The 22,567-nt window shown below is 38.4% G+C and overlaps 3 protein-coding genes across 3 annotated transcripts in view; 1 reads left to right on the top strand and 2 right to left on the bottom strand.

Annotated features, from left to right (window-relative positions):
* LOC145463123 (monocarboxylate transporter 12-B-like) overlaps positions 1 to 10,047 on the bottom strand; it is a 219,012-nt gene extending 208,965 nt beyond the window's left edge. The window contains exon 1 of the mRNA XM_081446836.1: positions 9,755 to 10,047. The gene's annotated coding sequence lies outside the window, so the exon portion shown is untranslated. The remainder of the gene's footprint in view (positions 1 to 9,754) is intronic.
* LOC145463121 (uncharacterized) lies at positions 1,033 to 12,279 on the bottom strand. The gene is made up of 11 exons (XM_081446834.1): positions 12,117 to 12,279; positions 10,062 to 10,136; positions 8,993 to 9,064; positions 8,170 to 8,184; positions 7,659 to 7,757; positions 6,592 to 6,687; positions 5,867 to 6,118; positions 4,962 to 5,021; positions 4,230 to 4,475; positions 3,125 to 3,269; positions 1,033 to 2,198 (listed from the first exon to the last, which is right to left on the bottom strand). The coding sequence occupies exons 1-10, from the start codon at positions 12,138 to 12,140 to the stop codon at positions 3,129 to 3,131; spliced, it is 1,080 nt and encodes a 359-aa protein (XP_081302960.1). The 5' UTR covers positions 12,141 to 12,279; the 3' UTR covers positions 1,033 to 2,198; positions 3,125 to 3,128.
* A 45-nt stretch (positions 12,280 to 12,324) lies between these two features.
* LOC145463122 (COP9 signalosome complex subunit 5-like) lies at positions 12,325 to 22,450 on the top strand. Its single transcript, XM_081446835.1, has 10 exons — positions 12,325 to 12,497; positions 12,599 to 12,650; positions 13,207 to 13,389; positions 18,113 to 18,241; positions 19,475 to 19,540; positions 19,947 to 20,032; positions 20,518 to 20,629; positions 21,474 to 21,539; positions 22,063 to 22,145; positions 22,311 to 22,450. The coding sequence occupies exons 1-10, from the start codon at positions 12,355 to 12,357 to the stop codon at positions 22,402 to 22,404; spliced, it is 1,014 nt and encodes a 337-aa protein (XP_081302961.1). The 5' UTR covers positions 12,325 to 12,354; the 3' UTR covers positions 22,405 to 22,450.
* The last annotated feature ends 117 nt before the right edge of the window (positions 22,451 to 22,567 follow it).

The raw sequence follows: 22,567 nt of genomic DNA, 5'->3' as shown, positions 1-22,567 counted from the left end.
GATGTCGATTTGTCGTGACGAAACAAGAGCTACATGCTACGGGAAAATTTATAAACCATACGTGCACGAGAACGTAATGTTTGGGGTATCGCATCTTTGACACCGATTAAGTTCTTGATCTTGAAGGTAGCAAAGACCAACTTAATCCTTATTTGCAGGAAAAGGGCGGCAAATAGTTTTGTTCACAACACGGGATGGAAACTGATTCTTCTCTCCAAAATATTAGTAAGGTCGTTAACGTTGCTGTGGAAGCCAGTCCGGGTGTTCTTGATTTTAACAGTCATGTCGACCACCGTTCGTTTTCGACCTAATTTGTAGGGAAAGGCCAACAAACAATTTTGTTCACAACACGTGATGGAAACAGATTCTTCTGTCCAAAATATTAGTAAGGTCCTTGATGATGCTGCGGAAGCCAGTCTGGGTGTTACTGATTTGAATTGGCCTCTCCACCAGCGTTGTTTGAAACGAATTTGTAGACAAAGGATGACAAACTTAGAAAATTGGTTAGAATGCCTGTGTGGGTGCTTTTGCGGGAAACAGATGTGACGAGAGATTAAAGATGATTTCTAGTCCGTACTATACGCACTCTCTCGAGTTTGTTTACGTTTTTTAGTTTGTTTCATGTAAGACATCACAAAATGTAAACATTTCACAACTACTGACATGAAGTAGGTTCAAAGTTTCATGTCAACCGCCATTACGGATGCGAAGCGTTATGCTTCGTTCTTTCTCATATCACTTGATGGAACAACTTCGCAGCCGTAAAAATCAATGAAGCTGTTGAAAAAAGAATTTCAAAGGCCTCAAAGATAAGGCGTGTGGTTCGTAACGAGTAACATCGATTCGCATTCCATCGAGTGAGACTTAAAATGTATGTAAACATTGGGGTGCTGGGACTGCGCAGTACGGACTGAAAATCATCTTTAAGCAGGATTATTATCATCTAAGAAAACAGACTGATGCCCTCTCTCTTATAATTACAAGCTCTCTCTAGCTTGTTGTCTTACTCTGAAACAGAATGAAATCAGCCAGTGAAGTTAAATAGCTTTATTTTGTTTTCGCTCAATGCATAATAAAAATAGCAGTCATCAACACATCGTCTGATATTTATAGCTAAAAAGATTTGAGAACAAAGAAAATTACGAGCAGAGAGGAAGAACGCAGAACAGGCTATGGATATAGTGGAAACAATCATAACAGAAGTAATATTACGGTACAGTGCAGTGTAACCCGATATCACAAACATGGTTGAAGCCAAATCCTTTGGAATGCAAACTTGTGGGAGACATCAGGCTGTTAGATCCCCCGATCCATTTTTGACCATTAGATAAACCTGGAGAGCTTTGCTAAGCATTACTGAGGGTGTTAATAAAAGAAGAGAGAAAGTAGCGAAGGTCTTTTTGAATTGTAAAAGCTTGTGAAAGTTCTTCTTCACAGAGTGACAATCTCACGAATCGCGTGAAGTTTAATACAGCTTGTGAACAGGCGACTTCACCAACGCGAAAGAACGACAGTAAAGGAAAGAACTTGAGGCCAACAAAGAATTCACGGAGGCGCCTACTTTGTGGGGTAAAAAATGAAGCTAGATGTACAGAAAGGGACAAATGAACTAATCAAAGAGACCGACACACCAAACAACATAGGCCATTTGCGATGTTCCTTTTGCCTCTGTTTCAAAACGAGACCCCATGCAAAACGTTCCTTACACCTGTATGAAAAATGACTTTGATCTGCATGACAATGAACGTACAGATCAAACACCTTTCGTTGTGAATCGTTTTGCGAAAAGACCCGTTTTGACGCCGAGGCATGAGACAGCTCGAAGAAGGCCTATTAAGAAAGAAAAAAAATTGAAACCGTTTTTACAATTTGTACACCACCCTTACTCTTTTACATAAAACTTAATAAAGAATTTCTTTTTTTTTTCTATGAATAAAGAACCAACACGACTGAGGTATACTACAACCAGCTTCGTGTGTTTTTTCACGTATACACTCTATCCCGACTCTGTCTCTAAATTGCACCATGATAACTTGGATAAAATGCGTATAAAACATTAGACAGTGGCAGTAATCGCAGCAAAAATAAATTACTTCACTTTGGTATCTGCTGTGGCGAGTTGCCAGCGGTGTTGTATATACGAACAGAACTTTTACGACTTAATAATGTTTTAAGAAGACTCCATATGGTCAAACAACCTGCAAAACAAAAACAAAAAAACAAAGAAAAAGAAATGAAAGAAAATTTTTTCGTAAACTCATTTGCGAGTCACAACTTACATGTATCTATTCTCAATGTATGTGGCTTCGCAACTTAGTTTAAAGAACATCGCGGGTGCAAATCTCCTCCAAGCAGTGTTCCAGATAAGTGAGAGGTCCCTGTCCAAGCACTGATTTTTCTAACAGATTTCCTTTTAATTCAATAACTTGCAAACAGAATTGCAATTGTGAGGAGAGAAAATTAGATAATTAAGTACGTTTTACATATTCGCTTTCGCTATCAGAAAATATAGAAATCCAACATAGATATATTTGTTTTAGTTCGTTTTGCGTTTCTGAGTTACAGGTTACTGTTCCAGTTCATTGACCGTACCAAACACCTGCTGTTTTGTGTAAGATCATAACTGTAGTTAGAACCGAACTGTAATTACTACCTGCGATAGTCTTTTGCTAAACTGTTATCTACCTGTATTGTTTTGAAAGTTATTAATCTTGTAAACGTCGAATTCCGTTATAGCCAATCGAGCTTTCTGAGATGTATTAGATAATGTTTAGTTAAGAATTTTTAATAGCCTTACGTAATCCTTTAGAATTGTGTTTTCGGCTTAAATAGTCGTGCCTTGTAAAATATTCTTGGGTTACATTCTGGTTATGTTCGGGTACGTTCCGAGTACCTTAGTGGATTAAACTCTACTGTTGGACCCAAGAACTGTGTATTCTCTGTCTTCCCGTTGGATTGTTTTGCTGTAACAGATCCCGAGTCCTCTAGGAGTCTGACAAACTGCGTCGCTACAAGCGTGTTTCCCTCTGGATTGTTGTAACAAGGATAACAACTTAAGCGGCCCAAAAACCTATTATCACACAATATTATCTCTTCACTTTTAACTCTACCCGTAGTTTACTACCTGTCTACTGCTGTTGTTGTGCTTCGCTGGCTGTGAGTGACGCTTGTTCCGGTGTCACGCCTTGTTGCTGAATGTAGCTTCCCTGGGGTGCTGCTACAGCTACCGCTGTCACTCCGGTCTGCGGGTGCTGCTGGATCTGGTAAATCTTTGGATAATGGGCAAGAAACACATCAATGGCTTCACATTCTAGAGTATGTTAGAGTGATGTTAGGGAATAGGGCCGGACCATTATTTTTTTGAGGGGGAGGAAGGGGGATTGGAAATTTCCAAAAAAAAATTGATCCTACACAGCAAAAACTGCTGGGAGAAAAATCGTGCAAGGGGAGCCATAGGGAGAAAATCGAGCAACTGCTTTCGACTCTACAGGTCCTATTTTTGATGTTGAAAAAAATTCTTGCATAAACTATTGCCAAAAAAAAAAAAAAAAAAGAATAATGCAAAACCCACAAAAATTAAGTACAGCATACTTTCCCAGGCTATACAGAATAACTTGGCGGTTTTGAAAATTCATAAATAGAAAATTTTGAAAACCTTTAATGCTGCCAATATATATTTATTTTTAAATAAGGTGGATTTTACAGATATCTAACTTAACATTTGTTATTAACAAAATAACGAAACCATATAGGCGGCTTGTTAGACATACATACAGAACGTGATTCAACTTGTTTGCAGATCTGAGATGCAACCCAGCCACATATAAGCCATACTTTACACACAAAACTTCAGACCTGTCTAGACCACAGTAAAATGTGACGCAGTATATCAAACACGAAAGATCGTGTTTGACCGCATTTCCAGACTCCGAGACGAGTTGAAAATACGACGCTCAGCGGAGTATGTTTGATCAAAACTCCGTGATGTTTGGAGATGTGGTCAAACACTGTCTTGAGTAATTGATAGATCTTCTCAATCGAAACTAAACTGAGGAAAAAACGGATAAATAAAATCGTGAAGAAAAACTCTATGCTAATTAAGATCAGATATCCAAACAGATGTCACGGTCACGATTTCCTTTCTTTAAAATTGATGAATTAATCATGAGTTTGAGAAGGGGAAAAAAACCAGCTTCTAAGCTAGTTCAACATATTCATCCTTTAGTTACCTGTCCTCCAGAGGCAAACGTGAACTCCGTTGGTTGAGCAGTGGCTTGCTGTGCTTGCTGTTGAGCCTGCTGTTGTGCCTGTTCAGCGGTCGTCTGTGTAGGTTGCTGGCCGGCCTGTTGTTGCTGTGTCGTTTGTTGTGGTGCTTGTTGTTGACCCTGCGACTGCTGTTGTTGTTGCTGCTGTTGTTGAAGTTGTTGGATCTGCTGCATGCGGATGTACTGCATTTGAGCTGAATTAAAATGGATCTGCGTACAATCGAAAAAAAAACATTGCAAATGGTTTGTACCCAAGAGTGCAGTAAAAACCCGTGTGTTTACAAGAACCTGCATTTTTTGAAGTCTGGCAAAATAGTTTCCTGCATTTTGGGGTAAATATCGGCAATTTAGGCTAACAATGTTCTTAATTTCTATGGATGAGATATAGTTGTTGATTACCAGAAAATAATACATAAACTTGGGTTTTGGTTTCAGTAAACGTCTCTGGCAAGCCAAAAAGAGGTTAAAGAGAAAGAGGTTAAGTTATTTATGAGAGAAATGTATGTAGTTATGTGGTGTAAATAAAATAGTTAAGTAATGTACGAGATAAATAGTGAAGATCATATGTACACTGTAAGTAATATTAGTGTCAACTGTAAGAGATAAATGATATAAACACTAGTGGTGCAGAAAACAAATAAAGTGTATGATATTATGAAAAAAACACTTAAACAAAAGACACCCAGGTCTACTCACTGGATACTGCACATCAGTTTGGTCTTGTGGCTGGTTCTGTATCATCTGCGCTTGTCCTGGCTAAAGTAAAATACTTCACTGTGTTATACATACTGGGTGAAATTGTCATTCAATTGTGCTTCTCACAAGTGCAGTCTCAGATACTTAAAAAACTGGCTGGCATGAATATAAATATATAACAAGCAGGCCTTTGAAAACAAGGTATGTACAATACACACTTGACATTGCACCTCAAGTTAAGGAAAGTGAATTTTTGACACAAAAACAAAGCGTTTTCAGAAAGATCTAATAAAGAATTAGTCCTCAGAGAACTATGGTTTATTTTTTTACTGTGATCAATTTCCTAGAGATTAGCCCCACCGGGTTTCTCCCTATAATGACCTCTGTGAGGAGGCTCTGCCTGAAAGGGATAGGGTACCTTTTTCAGCCTTCAGGTATATGAAAGGGTAGGGACTTCACAAATTGAGGTATAATAAAGGGTAAGGAAATCTGTCATTTAGATATAACGTGAACAGGAACTGAATAAATGAGAGTTTAACCTGTCTTTTTTGGTTAACATCTCCTCTGGCAATGCTTGATGTTCTCCCATGGATAACTTATAATTATTTTGTTTATTAACTTCATTCCAAGGGTTTAGACAAAGGATGCAGTGTTCTTATGAGGTAGGTTAGTGAAAGGGGTACCTTTTCTCAATAAAAGTTATATGAAAGGGCTACTTTTTCTGTCAAAATGGTATACAAAAGGATAAGGGCTTGGACCTCAGGGCAGGGTATCCCTGTACAAAACTTTGTAGAGTAGCCCCCAAGGGATTCAGCTCAGGAAACCTACATGTAACTACCCAGAAACCATGTGGGCTGCATGTGCAATGTACTGAATGTGCTGCATGCAATGGCTTTCAAACTTACTGCCATGGTAACGATCTGCTGCTGTGGCACACTAGTGATGATAGCCTGCGGCTGTGTGCTCACGGTTACTTGCTGTTGTTGAACTTGCGTTGCCATCTGCTGCTGCTGTTGTTGTTGTGGTGCCTGCTGCGGTGCTTGTTGTCCTTGTTGTTGTTGTTGCTGTTGCTGCTGCATGGAGATGGCCTGATGCTGGGCCAGTTGAAAGTAGTATTGTACTTGATCTGGGGCTACTACCGTCTGACGTATTGGGTCCTGACAAAAACGATGTTAGTTTTAAACAGTTTAAGACAAAAGCAGATATGAAATAAAGCATTTCTTGGACAAACACCTTGTACCAGAATATCTTTAAGTAGACCAAAGTCCTTTCGCATTTTCTAAAAGCCAAAGATATAAATAGTTGCCTGAAATAACACCAAAAACAATTTCCCCTGGGAACTCAAAAAAATAAATTCAATGTTCAGAGAAATTGTGCAACCACAGGTAAAATTTCACTAGATATCAGTTTTATTTTACTAGTACTTTCAAGTGTTTCATATGAACGTCGAAATTTGTTTCTGACATTTGGTGTTGTTAGAAATGATTTAATCTTTTGAGAAGATTTTTTAAAACAGTCACACAGAAATTTTCAATACAATGTAAATAACCACAGTACAAAGTTTTTGTCTGCTTGTTACTCAAACTTTTGGTGGACTCCTTCTTAATTGTCAGCTACACATTGAAGTTACCTGTCGTTTGGGAGGTTTGAGTTCATCTCTTGGCACAATATCAATGAGAAAATCAAACTGATCAAACTTGGTTATTGCCATGGCAATGTCATTTCTCTGAAATTATTAACAGAACAGTACAAAAGTCAGTTTCCCTTTAAATTTCAATAATGCAGTTTTCAATTGAGTTTCGTAAAACCAAAACCAGAGTAATCAATCTGGCCAATCACAATTTACGCAGTCAGGCAATCCACTGAACCAATCAAAACTTGAAGGAAAAACATGTAGCTGACGTAAAATGAGGGCGAATCATGATTGGATGAAAAAGTTTCAGGTCAAGTTTTCACGCCAATCTTGTAGTGTAGTATTGTAAAACCAATTACCAGGGCTCGTACCCTTTTTCAGAAACAAATTTCCAGGACTCAGATTGATTTTTCCAGGACTCTAAAATTCACATTAACCCTTTCACTCCCATTATCTTAATGTTAATTCTCCTTACTGTCTGCCATACATTTCATGTTTTTTTACTTGACTTTAACAGATTTCCAGAACTTTCCAGGACCAGTAGCCCTTTTCCAGGACTTTCCAGTCCTGGAAAATGCCACAATAAAATTCCAGGACTTACCAGGTTTTCCAGGATCCATACGAACCCTGAATTACTTTTTGACACTCAAGTGAAAACTGATCAGTCTATAATGCTAGCACGCTGGATTTTCTGAATTTTTCTCAAGGACCCTGAGTTTAAATAAATTACATGTCCCTTTTTTAACTCTTTTCGTGATTTTCTTGAATTGAAATGAGAACAAATAATATTGGACATTTGTCCCAAGTGGGACAATTTCCTGAAATTAAGTGTAGTTATAGTTCTAGCTGATTAACAAATTGCAAAATAACAGGAACATTTCTGATTTGTTCATTAACAAGAAACAAAAAATTATGAATCATTTATGAATCATTAAATAAACTGACTTTAATTAGTAAATGATCAAACCTCTTGTAGTATTTAAGTGTAAGTCTTGATTTTAACCAGAAGGGGTACAGGTTTAGCAAAATATCAATAAAAGAACTAACTAAGATAAATTATATACCTGTAGGGTTCTTCTCTTGTTATCTTCTGTGTGTATCCAGGCTCTGAGAGACAACTCATTTATAAAAATCTGAGCTGCTTTTGCAAACAAAACTGGGGCCTAAAACAACCAGAGGGAAAAAATCAAACTTGCCTGATATGCTACCAAAGCATACCAAAAAAAAGGTATGATTAGGTATTTGAAGCACTTTGGGTACGAGATGATTTCCAGGCCACTTTGATCAGTCTATCAAGGTATTATAAGTGTGGACTTACACCTGTAGGGCTTTACTGATCAAATTTCTACTGTACAGGTACATGTGCATATACCTCACTGGTTATAATATAATGCAAGCCGAATGAGCTGATGTACTTGTAAGCAAGTCTTGCTCTGTAATTTACAAGTTGGACTTTCGGCTTTTCAGAACAATAATATTGTACATATAAATTTATGTCATGCAAGATTAATTTCAATGTACACAGTATGAACATTAATGAGACAAAAAAACAAAAAAACAAAAAACAGTTCTCACCTCTGCACTGATCATCTGTGACATAAAAATAAAACATCCATTGTTAGTTTCCTGATAATTGACGAACTTCCTTTCTCAGGAATAATTGCATGTAAAATTAGGTCTTCTATGAATGCAGTGTCTACTGTACATGTGCAATGTATCATTGAAGTTAACTCCATTAGTTCCTATAGAGCATACATGTAGCACAACAGATTTCATATACAGTACATGTTGTTATAACATGAAAAAGTGGGAGGTACAGAGATCTCCAAGTCACATCTTTGCTAATGTTAAACAGGAGTAGTATTTAGGAATTTTTTTAGAAAGGCAAATTAATGCCCTTTAAGGTAGAATACAAGCCATCAAGGTAACATTGGCATTCAGTTGGTGCTTGAATCATGGTACATGTATGATGAAAACAAAAATACTGGTAACTTTGGTAACTGTAAGTCTACTGAAGACCACTCTTCAGCAATTTGACAGGTTTCCCTAAGTATTTATCAGTCTGTGTGGAGTTACAGCAGTAAGGAAAAGGTATTTATTCTGCATACAAGCCAAGTGACCCATCAGGTCAGAGCTTATCATGGTAGCATGAAGTAACTAGGTTCACCAGTACCCATTTGTACACCTGGGCAGAGAGAGGCACTGTGAGAGTAAATTGCCTCGCCCAAGAACACAACACAATGTCCCCGCCTAGGGTTTGAACCCAGACTGCTCGATCCAGAGTCATGTGCACTAAAAATGAGGCCACCGCACCTCACACAAATTTAATGCTGGGGGGTAACCCTGCGATGGATGGACTAGTCTGTGTGGGGACACTTCTTGGTAGCTAAACACCAACCTTTACTTCCTCATCTTGCTTCATTATCTTCTTGATTCTTGCCAGTGGTAACTCTTGAATTTTAAAGTCATTCTAGAGAGAAAAAGAGAAATACAATGCAGCTACTGTCTACTGTAATGCTGACTCTGGAAGCCGGCTCAGTGAACCAAATCTTGTGCTGTGATTGGGTACACCAGTGAGCAAAATGGGGCCATCTTGCCCACTCAGGATTACCTGCTGTTTCTCACAGGAAAATGGTGCTTTGTTTGCCATAATATGAAAAATCCATTATCAACCTAGCTTGTTCATTCAAGATGGCTGCATATTGGCCTCAATCTCTTTCTCTTTTTTTTTTGCATTTTTGGATGTCTCAGTCTATAGATCATTTTCATGTGACGTCATCACTTTTTAAAATCCAAAACTAAAGAGCCACCAAAGTTTTTATCCTCGTCAGGCATAAGAGACAGTATATTTATATCTGTTTACAATTTTACAGCTCAATAGTGCACTTCATTTGGAATCCAGAGCATTTTGAATTTCAGGATTATGGAGGTGCGTGACACAAGGCTTACGATCGAGTTTGTCAAAAAATATATACTGATCTCATGATTTTGAGCCGTTTTAGAAGTTAGAGCATTATGAAAAGTGCTTATGTAAATGCTTGTTTGATCAGTACTGATAATCAATCACCTAGACAGGCAAAGTAAGTTCCAGATGTTTACACCATTTTCTGACCGCCATATCGGTGTACCACGGAGGTACACCAACATGGTGTTTTCATACTGGGCTCTGTAAATATCTGCGAAACATTTCGACGAATATCTGAAGTTTGGGGAAACGCACATGCCTAAAACTTGGAGAAGTGTCTTATTTAGTTATCTTCTATAACATCATAATTTCATAGTTTTTTCCACTAGATGGTTTTCGATTTATTTTTTTGTTGCGTGACAGTGAAAACGATCTATAGCCATCAAAAAAGGATCTTGGCCAAACTCTAACCATCTTGACTGAAATCAAAAAGCTTGGTCAATAAACCATATGTATGTGAAATTAAATCCCTGACACCTCTTAACATAGTCAATGTACTTACAGTGCTCATATTTCTGATCTCTTGCATTTGACGAGGCCAGAAAGTGGCCAGAAGTTGAGCGGCCTCAGACTGACCCTGTGAAGAACAAATCATTCAGAATTACACACAATTCATTTGGTGCCGAACCTCTTATGTTACTACATGTACCAGACTTACCACCAAAGTTTAACCCTTAAATTTCCACCAGGTACAGTGGATTTGTCTGGAGAACAACAAAATCACACCAACAAACATACAGGAGCTCATACACGAGGCTATACGATTTTGATATGGGATGCAATGTTAAACAGCGAGATGAGGACCGCAAATAATGACACAAGTTGTGTTGAAATTAAATCAGCCGTGAGAGGACTTTCCAAAACTGCCACATTAAAAGGATCGAAAGTGAGATGGGGGACATCCATATCCCCCTAACAGGAACTCGCAGATAAGATTAATAAGTGTCCAATGTAAAAAAATATATATCTATATATAATATTATCCTGTTCTTCAGATATACTTATTATCCCCTGAAGTATGTACATGTATGTATATGAAATTTGAAGCTCTTAGTATGTAATTTTGTGTTGCACTATTTGTAACTTGACTGTAGTTTATGGTATAACAATTTACGGCACTAAAATTATTACGTGTAAACACAAAACAATAACTTCCTAAAAAAAAGACCAAAGGATAATCTGTAAAAGAGTCAAGGACCCCATATAAAAACAGATCACCGTCAAACAGGTTAGAATTACATAATTATATTTAAGTAATACTAAAATTGTAAAAAGTAAATTTATATAAAACTGGAGTTATGAGTACTCTAACCTCTTACAAATGTAGGTCTAGCCTTAAACATATTTACATTTGTAACACTACAAGTTCCTATTGGAGGCAGATTCCAAGAACTACCCAGTATTCTGTAGTAAAACTGTATTTCTAATTTAGACACTTGTCCTAGCATATTTGTCCTAGCATACTTGAAAAGCATGTGAGGAAAAGACAACAAAAGTTGTCAGTAAGGGTGCTTTAATGGGTCTCACATAGTAAGGGGAAAAGCTTCTATTTTGTGGGTTTCTCCAAGGTCTTTTTTGGTCTAAATTGAGACAATATTAATGGTATAACAGCACCTTCTGCTGTGTTATTTAGCATAACAAAGTGGCAAACTCCCAGTCTGACTGGCTTGTGCCCTACTCCTTGATTGTGCAGTTCCAGAAAATATCCATACTCCCCCCACCCCCCTCACAGAAGGGATTTGATTTTTCTGAGGGTGAGGAGTTCTGTAAGACCAAAAAATTTGAAGAACTGCATGAAGGTCAATAGGAATTTCCAGAGGGGTGGGGGGTCTTATAGAAAATCCCTTCCATGGGGGGTATGGATATTTTCTGGAACTACACGTTGATTTCCAATCATTCAGTTTAAATAAATCCTGATCATGTGGAGAGGATAACAGCGAGCATTTTAATATTGCCACAATCAGTGTATAAAACAAATAATATTGTACTATTTTTTGAAGATAATAAAGCAAAAAAGAAAATAATATGGTGACTGTATGATGACTTCACAAAGTACATTGTAAAATAATGCTTTTACCATCAATGTATAAGCATTACCTTACAATGTACATTGTACAGCTGCATAACAACAAACTTCCATATGATATTTGTTACAGTCACATGAAAACGTTCACCTCCTTTAACCGATCTTAACAGCTCAAGCCTCTAGAGATCAGCTTGTGTTAAAAGATCGTACACGCTGCGAGCTTAAATCGATTGTGACAATTTTTATTTCACAGAACAATGTCAACACCTGTCTGCCAAACGTTTAAATTTGACTAATATACGAGTCGAAATAAACTTCTTTCGTGAAGCGAAAGACAAACTGTGCGAAAGAATTCAAATAAATTATGTAAAACAAGGAAGCCAAACTATCAAGACAAGTATTGAAGTGAGATCATTGAATTCAGGCAAACATCTGCTACTATTCGCCGGCAGGTCCGCGATAAATAACGACACAACATGTGGCTAGAAAATTAAGATTATTAGTTGAAAGGCGTTACTCCAAAACACTTACCGATGGTGCATAGACCTCTCCCATATCTATATATTGTCTTGAAACAACAAATACGGGAAAAGCAGAAAAAGGATCGCTCAATTTCCGCTCCACACAACGCCGTTTTCGCTGTTCACAGCTTTTTGTCAAAATGGCGTCGCTCTTATTCTCGCCCCAGACCCTCACAGTGTTTTGCGGTGCGATGAGCACTATGGGTAGAGGACCGCCATTTTGTTCTTCCTTGCAGTTTTGACCAAAAATGTCCGCAATGGATACCTCAATGGCCTTCAAGACTTGGGAGATGTCAAACAGCATTGAAACAGTCAACAGTGTGGATGAAATTTTTAAATACGACCGTCAGCAACAACAAGAAATTCTTCAAGCGAAACCGTGGCAAAAAGAGTGAGTCGTCTTTAGAACTACAAATTAGTCTTAACTAACTTAAGGTCAATTGTTTAAGCTTGTCTCATCTTTTGTCTATATTTCATATTTTTATTTTTCAGTCCTCACTATTTCAAGAACATTAAAATCTCAGCGTTGGCGTTGTTGAAAATGGTAGGAATTTTTTTGTTTGTTCTAATAATACAATTGTGGTCATGGGCTATTTTGTAGAGAATTCGTCGTAAAATAAGAACTTAAAATATATCATTGAGCTTTAAGCCAGGCAAAAACAGGTAAGAACAGTTATGGGAAATCTAGTTGTTTGGACAACTACATTTTCAAACATGCATGGCTTGGCTTTTGTTCAAAACTGGGTTAGTTTATCCATTTGTACTCAAATTTGGAATCAGGTATAAATCAGAAGTCATCACTTATCTACCTTCATGTTATTCTACAACGACAAGTCGCTGTCAGGAAATCCTACGTTTATGACATCACGGACAGGCTAGCAAAAAATGACAAATTCCAAAAATTGTTAGCTAGAAAATCAAATTTCCCTGTTCTTGGTGTTATCAACTCAGACTAGATCTGTGTTAGTGAACTTCAAAAGTGAAATAAGGCATGGGACTATATTTTGACTCCTGTTAGAACCAACCCTGGTGATATAGTTCTATATCTTTCACTGATTGCCTTCAAATGAAAACACTAAGTTTATACATTGATTTATCAGGTAATGCATGCCAGGTCAGGCGGTACGCTGGAGGTCATGGGACTGATGCTGGGTAAAGTTGATGGCGACACAATGATTGTAATGGATGCATTCGCTTTACCAGTGGAGGGAACTGAAACAAGAGTGAATGCACAAGTTGCAGCTTATGAATACATGGCAGCTTACATTGAGTCAGCTAAACTGGTAAGAAGGTTTGCTAATGTTTTATTGACTGCAGTCCTAACTCAACTTACTTTGTAGCCTCAACTTTATTTGATCTGCTAATAATGATTGTTATAAGTTACAAGTAGTATGCAAGTAATACAGTATCCGCTTAAAAATGTTCGGTGTGTAGCCAGGCATGTTAAAAATTGGTAAAAAAGGAAAGGAATTAAATGGTTGTCACTGGCTAAAAATATGTGGTTATCGGACGTTTCGGCCACTGCTGTTGCCTTCTTCAGTAAAAGATGGAAAATGCAAATGTTAAACGGCGTCCTGCTAGAATATGTAATAGATGTGTGATAAAACTAAATGAGCAATAGTCTCTAGAGTATTCTTAATGAGCGTAAAAATTCTTAATGCCATTGTACACGTTCGGTAGCGCTATGTGTTCGTTTGTAGCGTTCCTGTCTCACACGGAATGCCAAGCTTCAAGAATTAGTCTTTGTTTCCATACTGATGATCTGTCAACAATTTCAACATTCTCCAAATCTATTTGGTGACCGTTGAGCATATGGTGTTTGGCCAATAAAGAGTTTTTGTCCGATGTTGCTATAGCCTTTGTGTGTTCTTTCATACGTGTTTTTAACGCGTGTGATGACTGACCTACATAAACACAGTCACAGTCTTTACATTTGATCTTGTAAACAATGCCTCTGGAAGCCTCTTTCTCGATCTTGTCTTTAAGTTTTTTGAGTATGTTCGAGATGGTACGAATAGGTTTATGGGCGACCTTGATATTGAAACCTCGAAGAACGTTTGCGACTCTTTCGGAAAAACCTTTGGCGTAGGGGAGGATGACAAAACCACGATGGTCGGTATCATTCGTTTCTTGTTGTCTACTCTGTTGGCGGCCATTGTGAATGAAATTTGCAGGGTAGTTATTAGTGGCAAGAGCTTTCGTTACTCGTTTAGTTTCCCGTGAAACTTCCTCCTCCGTGGAAGGAATGTTCCTTGCGCGATCCATGAGAGTGCGCACGACCGAGTGTTTATGCTGAGGATGGTGGTGTGATTTGAAATCAAGGTAACGGTCGGTGTTAGTAGCTTTCCTGTAAACAGACACAGTGATCGAGCCATCTTCTTGTCTGGTTGTTTTTGTGTCGAGAAAGGCAATGGAACCTTCTGATTCTATCTCGATTGTAAATTTGATGTGAGGGTTGATGGAATTGAGATGTGAGTGGAATTCATCTACGTGCTCTCTTTTAACACATACGTGGCTGTCATCTACGTATCTAAACCACCATTTAGGAGGGTTAGGGGTCGATGAGAGAGCCTTTTCTTCGACATGTTCCATGACGAGATTGGCCAAGATGGTGCTGACTGGGGATCCCATCGGACAACCGAAAATTTGTTGATAATGGTTGCCTTGGAAAATGAAGAAATTGTTGTCGAGGACAAACTGTAGAAGTGTCATGATATTTTGGATAGACAAGTTGGTTCTTTCCGGTAGTGATTGGTCAAAGTCCAGTCTCTCTTTAACCACTTCGATTGCTAGGTGGGTTGGAATGCAAGTAAACAGTGACACGACGTCAAAAGATACTAGAATCTCGTCGGGATCTACTGACAAGGTGCGGATCTTTTCGACGAAAGATGCACTGTTTTTAACTGTGTATTTATTATTCTGAAGTGGCGACAAGATGTTGGCGAGGTATTTGGATAGTTCATATGTGGGAGATCCAATGGCACTCTTAATTGGTCTGATAGGGACGTTCTCTTTATGGATTTTAGGAAGGCCATAAAAAGACGCTGGTGTGGAATTGGTGCTGTGAAGTTTGTAGTAGAGCTTCGGTTCCAGCTGTTTCTTGCTGCTGTCATGCGAGGCTGGCTGATCTTTAATTTGTAGGAGAAGATTGTTGAGGGATTTTTCAGTGCTCGATGTTGGGTTCCTTCTTTTGTCTGTTATCTTGTGGTAGGTTTTGTTGTTGTTTAGAAGGTTGTTTATTTTGTCAGTGTAATCATTGGTATTCATCACTACTACGGCTCGGCCCTTGTCGGCTGGTAAAATTGTGACCGACGTGTCTTTGGCGAGGTCTCTGAGAGCTTTTTTCCATTTCATTGGTAATGTTGTTTCATTGAGGAAGACGCCAATTGTTGATGGCAGAGGTGACCGAAGCTCTGATAAGGTCTTTCTCGGCGTCAGGGAGCTGATCTATGCCGGATTCAATTGAGGAAACAATTTGAGGCACTGGCAAAACCTTAGGAGTGATGGCAAAATTGAAGTTGAGGCTTAATGCTGAAAGCTCACTTGTAGATAGAGGTCTATCAGAGATGTTCACGACCCACTTCTCCTTGAGGTTGATTTCGCGCCCATGTGGACATGGCAAGATATTATGGAGTTTCTTCCTGTGACACTCCCTTCTCCGTTGTGCTTCCCACTGTGATCTTTGTTTGATTGTGTGGAGGAGAATGTCAAAAGATTCCTTGTTAATCATCTTTCGTAGCTTGAGTGTTGTTTGGGACAAACGTTGAGAGAACTTCTTGATTTGCGCGTGACAATTCGAGATGCGCAGCCGTAGGTAGGCCCGACCTGCTTTCTTAGCAATTTTCCAGCCTTCTCTGCTCTTGACGGGTGGATTGAACTGGAGACTTTTAGGCAGAGTGTTGTTGTCCTTTAGTCGGTGGTTGAAATGAAGATGGTCCTTGAATCTAGTTACACTGAGTGTTACTCGTTACGAGTGTTACGCCGAGTGTTACGCCGAGAAAGACCTTATCAGAGCTTCGGTCACCTCCGCCATCAACAATTGGCATCCTCCTCAACGAAACAACATTACCAATGAAATGGAAAAAAGCTCTCAGAGACCTCACCAAAAGACACGTCGGTCACAATTTTACCAGCCGACAAGGGCCGAGCCGTAGTCGTGATGAATACCAACGATTACACCGACAAAATAAACAACCTTCTAAACGACAACAAAACCTACCACAAGATAACAGACAAAAGAAGGAACCCAACATCGAGCACTGAAAAATCCCTCAACAATCTTCTCCTACAAATTAAAGATCAGCCAGCCTCGCATGACAGCAGCAAGAAACAGCTGGAACCGAAGCTCTACTACAAACTTCACAGCACCAATTCCACACCAGCGTCTTTTTATGGCCTTCCTAAAATCCATAAAGAGAACGTCCCTATCAGACCAATTAAGAGTGCCATTGGATCTCCCACATATGAACTATCCAAATACCTCGCCAACATCTTGTCGCCACTTCAGAATAATAAATACACAGTTAAAAACAGTGCATCTTTCGTCGAAAAGATCCGCACCTTGTCAGTAGATCCCGACGAGATTCTAGTATCTTTTGACGTCGTGTCACTGTTTACTTGCATTCCAACCCACCTAGCAATCGAAGTGGTTAAAGAGAGACTGGACTTTGACCAATCACTACCGGAAAGAACCAACTTGTCTATCCAAAATATCATGACACTTCTACAGTTTGTCCTCGACAACAATTTCTTCATTTTCCAAGGCAACCATTATCAACAAATTTTCGGTTGTCCGATGGGATCCCCAGTCAGCACCATCTTGGCCAATCTCGTCATGGAACATGTCGAAGAAAAGGCTCTCTCATCGACCCCTAACCCTCCTAAATGGTGGTTTAGATACGTAGATGACAGCCACGTATGTGTTAAAAGAGAGCACGTAGATGAATTCCACTCACATCTCAATTCCATCAACCCTCACATCAAATTTACAATCGAGATAGAATCAGAAGGTTCCATTGCCTTTCTCGACACAAAAACAACCAGACAAGAAGATGGCTCGATCACTGTGTCTGTTTACAGGAAAGCTACTAACACCGACCGTTACCTTGATTTCAAATCACACCACCATCCTCAGCATAAACACTCGGTCGTGCGCACTCTCATGGATCGCGCAAGGAACATTCCTTCCACGGAGGAGGAAGTTTCACGGGAAACTAAACGAGTAACGAAAGCTCTTGCCACTAATAACTACCCTGCAAATTTCATTCACAATGGCCGCCAACAGAGTAGACAACAAGAAACGAATGATACCGACCATCGTGGTTTTGTCATCCTCCCCTACGCCAAAGGTTTTTCCGAAAGAGTCGCAAACGTTCTTCGAGGTTTCAATATCAAGGTCGCCCATAAATCTATTCGTACCATCTCGAACATACTCAAAAAACCTAAAGACAAGATCGAGAAAGAGGCTTCCAGAGGCATTGTTTACAAGATCAAATGTAAAGACTGTGACTGTGTTTATGTTGGTCAGTCATCACACGCGTTAAAAACACGTATGAAAGAACACACAAAGGCTATAGCAACATCGGACAAAACTCTTTATTGGCCAAACACCATATGCTCAACGGTCACCAAATAGATTTGGAGAACGTTGAAATTGTCGACAGATCATCAGTATGGAAACAAAGACTAATTCTTGAAGCTTGGCATTCCGTGCGAGACAGGAACGCTACAAACGAACACATAGCGCTACCGAACGTGTACAATGGCATTAAGAATTTTTACGCTCATTAAGAATACTCTAGAGACTATTGCTCATTTAGTTTTATCACACATCTATTACATATTCTAGCAGGACGCCGTTTAACATTTGCATTTTCCATCTTTTACTGAAGAAGGCAACAGTAGTGGCCGAAACGTCTGATAACCACATATTTTTAGCCAGTGACAACCATTTAATTCCTTTCCTTTTTTACCAATTTTTAGTATCCGCTTGTTTTTTCATATTAGGTGGGTCGTTTGGAGAATGCCATTGGCTGGTACCACAGTCACCCTGGTTATGGCTGTTGGTTATCAGGAATTGATGTTGGCACTCAGATGGTGAACCAGCAATTTCAAGAACCTTTTGTAGCTATTGTGGTCAGTATGACAATTTAATTGTATAAACAATGTACAGTGTACTGGTACTTTAGGGGCTTTGATAAACATTATTGTCAGTGACTGTCTCATAGATTATTATTGTACATACCATAATGTAGCTGTGAACTGTCAGAAAGTGTTATTATTATTATTATTATTATTATTATTATAATTATTATTATTATTATTGTTGTTATTATTATTTTGTGTTGAATATTAATTAAAGCCGTTTAGTTCAAAAAATTAAAAAAAAATTATTATTATTATTATTATTATTATTATTATTATTATTATTTTAAAACACTGTGTTGACCAGCATACATAATTAACTGTGTGTTACCTACATGGGGAGACATGGTGGCCTCATGATTACATGTCGTGCGCTCATCTCTGAATTGAGCAGTCCGGGCCGCAGACATTGTGTTCTGTTCTTGGGTAAGACACTGTACACTCACAGTGCCTCTTTCCACCCGGTTGTATGAATGGGTACTGGCAACCTTAATGCTAGGGGTAACCCTGCGATGAACTAGGGTCCCATCCATGGGAGAGTAGAAATACTCCTAGTTGTTTCATGTGACAGAAACTGGGATAAGCTCCTGCTTGGTGAGCCATTTGGCTGCTCATATGCAGACTTTACCTACCTTACCTACATGTACGTGGGTGGTCCTCCAAGGCAGAAGGGAATTTAGGAATGTGCTTCACTTTGGTAGGTTAGCCCTCCATTGATATTTTACACCTTTGATGATCTTTTTGCACTGGGCTGAAATTCTTAATGTGCCCCTAGATATGAGGCAGTTTAATTTTAGGGTGTTTTTATTCCATTCACCTGGGGATGAATTAACTGGCTATTTCAAAGAGGTGGACTTTGTACAGCGAAATTTTTCAAGGACTCTTGATAATAATTATATGGATTGGCTTACAGTCTGAATAAGATATCTGGCCAAATTAGGGAGCTGGTTTGAGCTGGCCATTAGTTAACTTGATGTTTGACTTTTAGTTTATAATTGCATTCACACCCATTGATTTTGTTTTGAACTGACTTTTCAAGGTTCTGTTTAACTCTACACGTAAGCTTCTAAAACTTTGTAATTATATCCAAGAAGTTCTGTCATCCAATAAAAGGTGTTTAAATATCTTTTAGTTGTATGTTGCATGACAAATGCTAACTTGAAGAAGACCTTATTGACACTTTCTTGTTCTTGCCATTAATTGAAGTGATATATTTTGTCCTAGATTGATCCTACAAGAACTATTTCAGCAGGAAAAGTTAATTTAGGAGCATTCCGAACCTATCCAAAGGTAGGATGAAGCTATTTTATAGCTTAATTATCATCATCTTGTTAATTAGGTTGGTACAGAGCCAGTGACAACAAACCAACCAATTTAAGGGAGGAGGAGAGGAGGGATGGGCTGATTCCAATCTTAAAGAGTTCTTGGGGAAAAAATAATACTGAAGTTACACATCTTGCTTACACTTATACCTGCTATCCTCTACAGTTGGCCAATACTTAGTTGTTGTTCAGTTTTGCACTGACAGTTGAGTATTCATGTTGTTTTGTGATCACCAAATGTATTTATAAATATGTACAAAATGAAGGTCCTTGGTTGACGGTGGAATATTGAAGACTAGTCTAGTCCCTGTTGAATTAGCACCAAACAATGTTCTTGTTAGCACCAAGAATGTTCTTGTTTTGTCTTTAATCAGGGCTACAAACCACCAGATGAAGGGCCATCAGAATATCAAACTATCCCACTGAACAAGATTGAAGACTTTGGGGTTCATTGTAAACAGTAGGTTTCTCAAAACATATACTAAGTACATCCCTGCTTCATGTCTTTGTAACAGTTTAATTAAGAGAATTAATGGAAGTAAAAAGAAAAACAGTGAGGAAAAACAAAACAGATCTGTATACATGTGCATGTACGTGTTTTATGTAATATATCAAACACAAAAGACCATGTTTGACCACATTTCCAAGCACCGAGAAGAGAGTTGAAAATTCAGCGCATAGTGGAGTATTTTTGATGAACTTTGAGGTGTCTGGTACTGTGGTCAAACACTGTCTTGAGTGTTTGGTATATCGTCTTAGTGAAAGCTAAAGCTAAGAAGAACACGGAGAAATAAAATCATAAAAATCTATGGTAAGTAAGATCAGATATCAAAACACCGTCGCAGTCACTATTTCCTTTGTTTAAACTTGATGAATTGTTAATGAGTTTGAGAAGTTTAATGTACCAGTTGCATAACCATTTGAATCTTTTCATGTAATTTGCAGATACTACTCTTTGGAGGTTTCATATTTCAAGTCCTCATTAGACAGAAAGCTTCTTGAAATGCTCTGGAATAAATATTGGGTTAACACGCTCTCATCTTCAAGTCTGCTCACGGTAAGTAACAAATCGCACACTGTATATCTCTTTTTATGCCATGCCATAGAAACTACAACCAATCAGAGTACAGGAAAGCGGTCGTATATTAGACGGCATTACATCCATTGTGTTGACCAGTGCATTTTCTAATCTATGGCATAGTATAAAATAGTGATGCAAGGCTCTCTCGTGATATACAGTATCATGGAATACCCCACTTGTCACTTGTGTTTGCTTGGTATACACACTCACCTAAAGGCCAATGATGTGTATACCGAGAAAATTCAAGTGACTCGTCGGATATCCCACAGTATACCAGTCAAAAGCTTTACTTAACTAGTATGTATTCTTTTCTCCCTCTGTCATCCTTGAAGGAGCATTGCTTTTGGAATAAGCAGGTTCTTCATACCCCTCCTTTCATTACAGCCAGCTGTGTCATTTAAAATTGCTGTTCATAACAAAAACCCATGGTTATAAATGACATTTTTCAAATACTGTCAACTTTAAAGGAGTCCTCAGAGTTTGCATTGTGTACATGTTTCGTCTACAAGTGTGTACATGTATGTTGTGGATCATCAATTTTTTTTCTCAGGCTCACTCGTTTCCAACACGTACAAACAATGCAGTATGATTTCATTCATTAGGATTGCTAAGGAAGATACGTGTAATGCCAAGAATAAATATTGTTTCCTGTGATTACAACAGTGTTACCTTCAGGTTGAAACAGATTCGCCAAACCAAGTTGATCTTCAACCTCTGTTCAACAAATGCATCAATGAGAGAAATGACTACCTTTGTTTGACCGAGTGAGTGCTAGGCCGTTTAAAGAGCTGAGTATGTTGTTGGTTTTTTTTGTTCTTAGAATGCAGATTACACAAACCATCAAATTGCAGATCTTTCCGAGAAATTGGAACAAGCTGAATCTCAAGTAAGAAGCTAAGTAATTTATTGGCTTTTTCGTTTTCTGTCATGGAAACGGGTGCTACCAGACTGCGAAAAAAGCAGAACTGAATTACGTGAGCTAATGCTCATGTAGCTTAATGTTTGTTTTTGAAATCTTAAATAATAACTGTTAGCTGCAAGAAGTATACATGACTTTTGTACCCCCTTACAGAGAATGGTTGACCAAGTTGACTAAACTTAAAGCAGAGTTAATCTAAACAGGGCTTGGTGTCAACTTGGAATACATTTTTTTCAGAAAAGTCCAGGGTTAACTTTGAATTTCAGATAAGCCTTAGAGATGGAGGCTACGGCTCCTCTTCCCCATCCCCCACCCAACATTCAACCAATTATTCAGTTACTGAACCAAGGCCTTGTGAAACGGCCGTAAGAGTCAGACTTGCTCAAAATTTGCCTTTGTTCGTAAAATCTTTTTTTTTCTTGAGTTTTAATAGTATATCCTCTTGTTGATCTTGGGCTTATTAATCTCTGTATTGCTTCACCTTTGTTAGGTCGGCCGCATGGGTAGTTTTGTGATGGGAATAGATCAAGACAAGAAAGAAGAAGGAAAGCTGACAAAGACAACCAGAGATAGGTAAGCGGTGTACATAATTCTAACAACATAACGTAACGTAACATTTGTTGCATTAAAAAGGTACACTAAACATTTTCTTGAGTTACATTTACTTTGTCTCTACATTCAATAGTTTTTTTGTTGTTGTTGTTTTACCATATTAACGTTTATGTTTTGATATTTCAGCTCCAAGACATCCATTGAGGCTGTTCACGGCCTCATGTCTCAAGTCATCAAAAACAAGCTCTTCAACCACGTTGGTGGAAAAGAAACAACATGACAAGGAAAAGCACTGCCGATTGGTTAATCTGAAATTCTGAGCGTTATTTCCTGGCTAAAAAAAGTTCGTTGCCTCTGAGACCACTACAAGAAATGAGCAAATGTAAATATTTTTTGTAGAATAATTAAATAAGTTTCATGTTGTACCGTTTGTTGAATATTCT

The sequence above is a fragment of the Orbicella franksi genome, chromosome 12 (genome assembly GCF_964199315.1).
Source record: "Orbicella franksi chromosome 12, jaOrbFran1.1, whole genome shotgun sequence".
Classification (NCBI taxonomy): Eukaryota; Metazoa; Cnidaria; class Anthozoa; order Scleractinia; family Merulinidae; genus Orbicella; species Orbicella franksi.
Note: the sequence above shows the minus strand (reverse complement) of the source record. Positions and strands in the feature narration are given on the sequence as shown.